Source organism: Ruditapes philippinarum, unplaced genomic scaffold (genome assembly GCF_026571515.1).
Source record: "Ruditapes philippinarum isolate M1 unplaced genomic scaffold, ASM2657151v2 ctg7692_1_1_1_1, whole genome shotgun sequence".
NCBI classification, from domain to species: Eukaryota; Metazoa; Mollusca; class Bivalvia; order Venerida; family Veneridae; genus Ruditapes; species Ruditapes philippinarum.
In genome coordinates this window covers 1,507-5,282 of record NW_026852813.1, presented here as the reverse complement: position 1 = coordinate 5,282, position 3,776 = coordinate 1,507, and the positions used below count along the sequence as shown (strand labels likewise).

Below are 3,776 nucleotides of genomic sequence, written 5' to 3'. Positions count from 1 at the left end.
TCAAAAATGTAAAGAATTGTCCACACAGGGGCACGTCTCCAAGTCGGCATACACATATGTTCATAAAAAATATAACTAAGATATGTATGTAAATCGTTTAATAAAAATACTTATATAACAATATCTTTATTTTGAGAAGGTATATACAACAGCAATCATATGTATCTTATTTCTAGCATTCTGAAAAAGAAAAACAACAACAACAGAACATGCATATAGGGACAAAAATATAATGACTTTAACTAAAATGTGTTATATCTAGAATGTGATAACTCAATTTGTTTATTTTTAAATTTAAAGTATGTATAAACAATTACATTCTGTCTTAGTATTTGCTTATTTATGCTTATGTCTTAAGTAGTATTTATTTGCCCCTGTACCATATCTAATAAGTTTCGTTCGCCTTACTCTACTTAAAGTCACTTTTGGTACAACTTATTGTGCATATATTTTAGAACAACTTTATTATTATAAAAATTAGAATGATTCTGGACGAATTATGATTTTAACGTTTACAAATACTGATCGGAAAACAGGCATCTAGCTTTTGAACAAATCATAAGCATTGTTTATCTTTTACTAATTTATATTTCATTTATAGATTTTGCAATATTTCTTTTATTTCACTTCACATACATAGAAAACATTACAAAGTAATACTTAACAAAAATATATCTTTTTGATTATAATTGACAGTCTCGTTCCATTTTGTTCAGTAGGGGAACAAGGCGGGAGCGACTATTATTGTTTGAATCGGGTTGTTTTAAAGATTATTTCTTTTTGGTGGTGATATCTTGGATTAACTTATCCAGTACTTCCAGTGACGTTTGACAAAAGTTGTATATAAGTCATAACACGTCAATTTTTTAATTTCTTTTTTTTTTAAATTACTTTTATATATTTCCTACAAACATTCATCCAATTTGATAATTGTCAATATATTCAAATCTCTGTACCCAATAAGCAGCTGCTGTTTCTTGTTATCGTAGCATAGAGAATCTGGTTCCATTAAACCATCTACCAATTCTCCTAAGCATTTACCTTTTCCATCGAACATCATAACATTCCCCGAGGTGTATCCTGCGATACAAATAATATCCTTTGAAGCAATACAAGCTTTTCTTACCAACTCCAACCGTTTACTTTCCATAACCGACCATACGTTTCCTTCCCTGTCTAGACATGCAACTTTGTTACCCAAATCTGATACATACATAAATGCGCCGTCTGTTGCAACTGGGATAGGTCCATCCACAACAGGGTTGTATATTGTCCCTACAAATGATTCATTATTCAAGGTTTTTATGACCGCTCCCCAACGGTTATAGACCATGATGGCATCTCCAGTAAAGCACCAAATTTCGTTGCAAAAGGAAGCAATACCAACATAGTCACCGCCCTCAATTTTTATGAAATGTGTTTTCTTCAATTTGTCCTTTTCGTAACAAACGAACAATATTGTGTGATGTTTGAGTTTAACTGCTACCTCAGTTTTGCCTGTTAAACACATACCCGATGGACTAGATGCTAATTTGAATTCTTCTGTAATGCTATAGCCTTCATTCAACTTTTTCAACTTTTTATTTGTGCGATCACAAAGTATAATTGTACCATCAAAAAGCTGGCAAATTCCAATTATGCTACAGGTATGTTTGTCACCTTTTCCTTTTATGTTTATATCGTTCTGTAACTGTTTGCGAATTGGGTTGTTTTTTATATTGAAGCTGGTTTTACTTCCAACAACCTGAACAAGACAATCAGCTGTTGACAAGTATTGTATCAATTCTTCATTCTTAAACCATTTCATTTTCCTCTCATCTTTTTCTACGCTTTCGTGCTTATTCTCTAATTTGGTCAGGCTATGTTTCTGCAGAATGTGTCTTGCAAATTTTCGTTTTTCATCTAGGTCCACCTTTGTTTTAACTTTACTTCTTAACTCATTAGTATTAGTAAAAGCTTGCAAAAGAACAGAATCTTCTGTTTGCAATTCTTCCTTTAAACCATTATATGTAGTGCAAGCCTTTGCTTGTGCGTCAAGCGCTAGTTCTTTGATTGTGTCAATCATCAAACGTTCCGTGTCTTTTATGGTTTTTACAATTTCATTCTTTTCCTTATCTAGTGTAATCAGATTTTCTTTTTTCTTCTCTCTTGTTACCTGTATTTCAGCTTGCAAAGAGTCGACTTTACTCAGTATGATGTCTTCGTTGTCGCTAGAAATCCTTTTAGCTGCTTCTTTAAGTTCTAGTATTCCAGTGCAGTGCCTTCAATAGTTAAAAAGAACAAAATACAAGTGCATAATTTGAAAAAACAAAAAGTACAATTTACAAATTTACACGAAGAAGCATAGAACAAATTGATTTATTTCTTTTTCAAAATATGAATTTAATATTGTCCATAAAAGCTAATTTTGACGCCATTGCTGTACATGTATTATTAAAATGGTAAGATACATACAACATTATTTTTATAACTCAATGTATTTGATTACCTATGATCCTTAGCAACACATAGAGAGCAATACACCATGTCATGATCACCACAGTACATCTCGATATCCCTGTCAAGATGATAGAGACATTTGAACATTTGGTCCTCATCTGATGTAGTGTCGATGGAATCTCTCTCACAATGTTGGTGTTCGTTGTCATGTAGGGTGTGTTTCTTCGTTGCAGAAAATTTAAGATGATATTTTATGCACGCTGCACAGAGATATTCTTTACATTCTGGACAGTATTTCAACGCCGTTTCATCATTGCCTTCGTCAGCGCACGGTGTGCACGAGTACACAAAGTCTGCATCAGATCCTGGTACTGGATTGTTGTGTTCGCCTCCCTCTGCCATCTGATATAATGAAATATAAAATTAAATTATATAATCAATAAGGAGCAAAAAAATGGCATTATACAATTTATTATGCCCCCTTCGAAGAAGAGGGGGTATATTGTTTTGATAATGTCTGTCTGTTGGTCTGTCCGTCGGTAGACCACATGGTTTCCGCTGATTATCTTTTAAAGTATTTATCACAAAGTCTTCATATTTCACATAGTGATTGGTCATAACTAGTAATTGACCCCTATTGATTTTGAGGTCAAAAGGTCAAAGCTCAAGGTCACATGGGCCTTAAATGTCAGAATGGTTTCCGCTAATAATCTTGAAAAGTATTCATCACAAAGTTGTCATATTTCACATGGTGATTGGTCATAACTAGTAGATGATCCCTATAGATTTTTGGGTCACAAGGTCAAAGGTCAAGGTCACAAGGGCCTTAAATATCAGAATGGTTTCCGCTGATTATCTTGAAAAGTATTCATCACAAAGTCTTCATATTTTACACATTTATTGGGTATAAATAGTAGCTGACCCGTATTGATTTTGGGGTCACTAGGTCAAAGGTCAAGGTCACAGGGACCTTGAATGGTAATATGATTTCCGCTTATTATCTTGGTTACTATTTATTACAAATTCTTCATATTTCACATATTGATTGGTCATAACTACATGTAGTTGATGACCCCTATTGATTTTGGATCACTAGGTGAAAGGTCAAGGTCACAAGGGTATTAAATGTCAGAATGGTTTCCGCTGATTATCTTGAAAAATATTCAACACAAAGTCTAAATATTTCACATGCTGATTGGTTATAACTAGTAGATGACCCCTATTGATTTTAGGGTTACAAGGTCAAAGGTCAAGGTCACAGGGGCCTTGAATGGTACTATGATTTCCACTTACTAGTATTATGTTGGTAACGATTTATCACAAAGTCTTCTTATTTC

At 33.4% G+C, this 3,776-nt stretch overlaps 1 protein-coding gene across 1 annotated transcript; it reads right to left on the bottom strand.

Moving 5' to 3' along the window:
* Nucleotides 1–787: 787 nt before the first annotated feature.
* Nucleotides 788–2,843, bottom strand: LOC132725218 (uncharacterized). The gene is made up of 2 exons (XM_060710305.1): nucleotides 2,489–2,843; nucleotides 788–2,261 (listed from the first exon to the last, which is right to left on the bottom strand). The coding sequence occupies exons 1-2, from the start codon at nucleotides 2,839–2,841 to the stop codon at nucleotides 905–907; spliced, it is 1,710 nt and encodes a 569-aa protein (XP_060566288.1). The 5' UTR covers nucleotides 2,842–2,843; the 3' UTR covers nucleotides 788–904.
* Nucleotides 2,844–3,776: the final 933 nt, after the last annotated feature.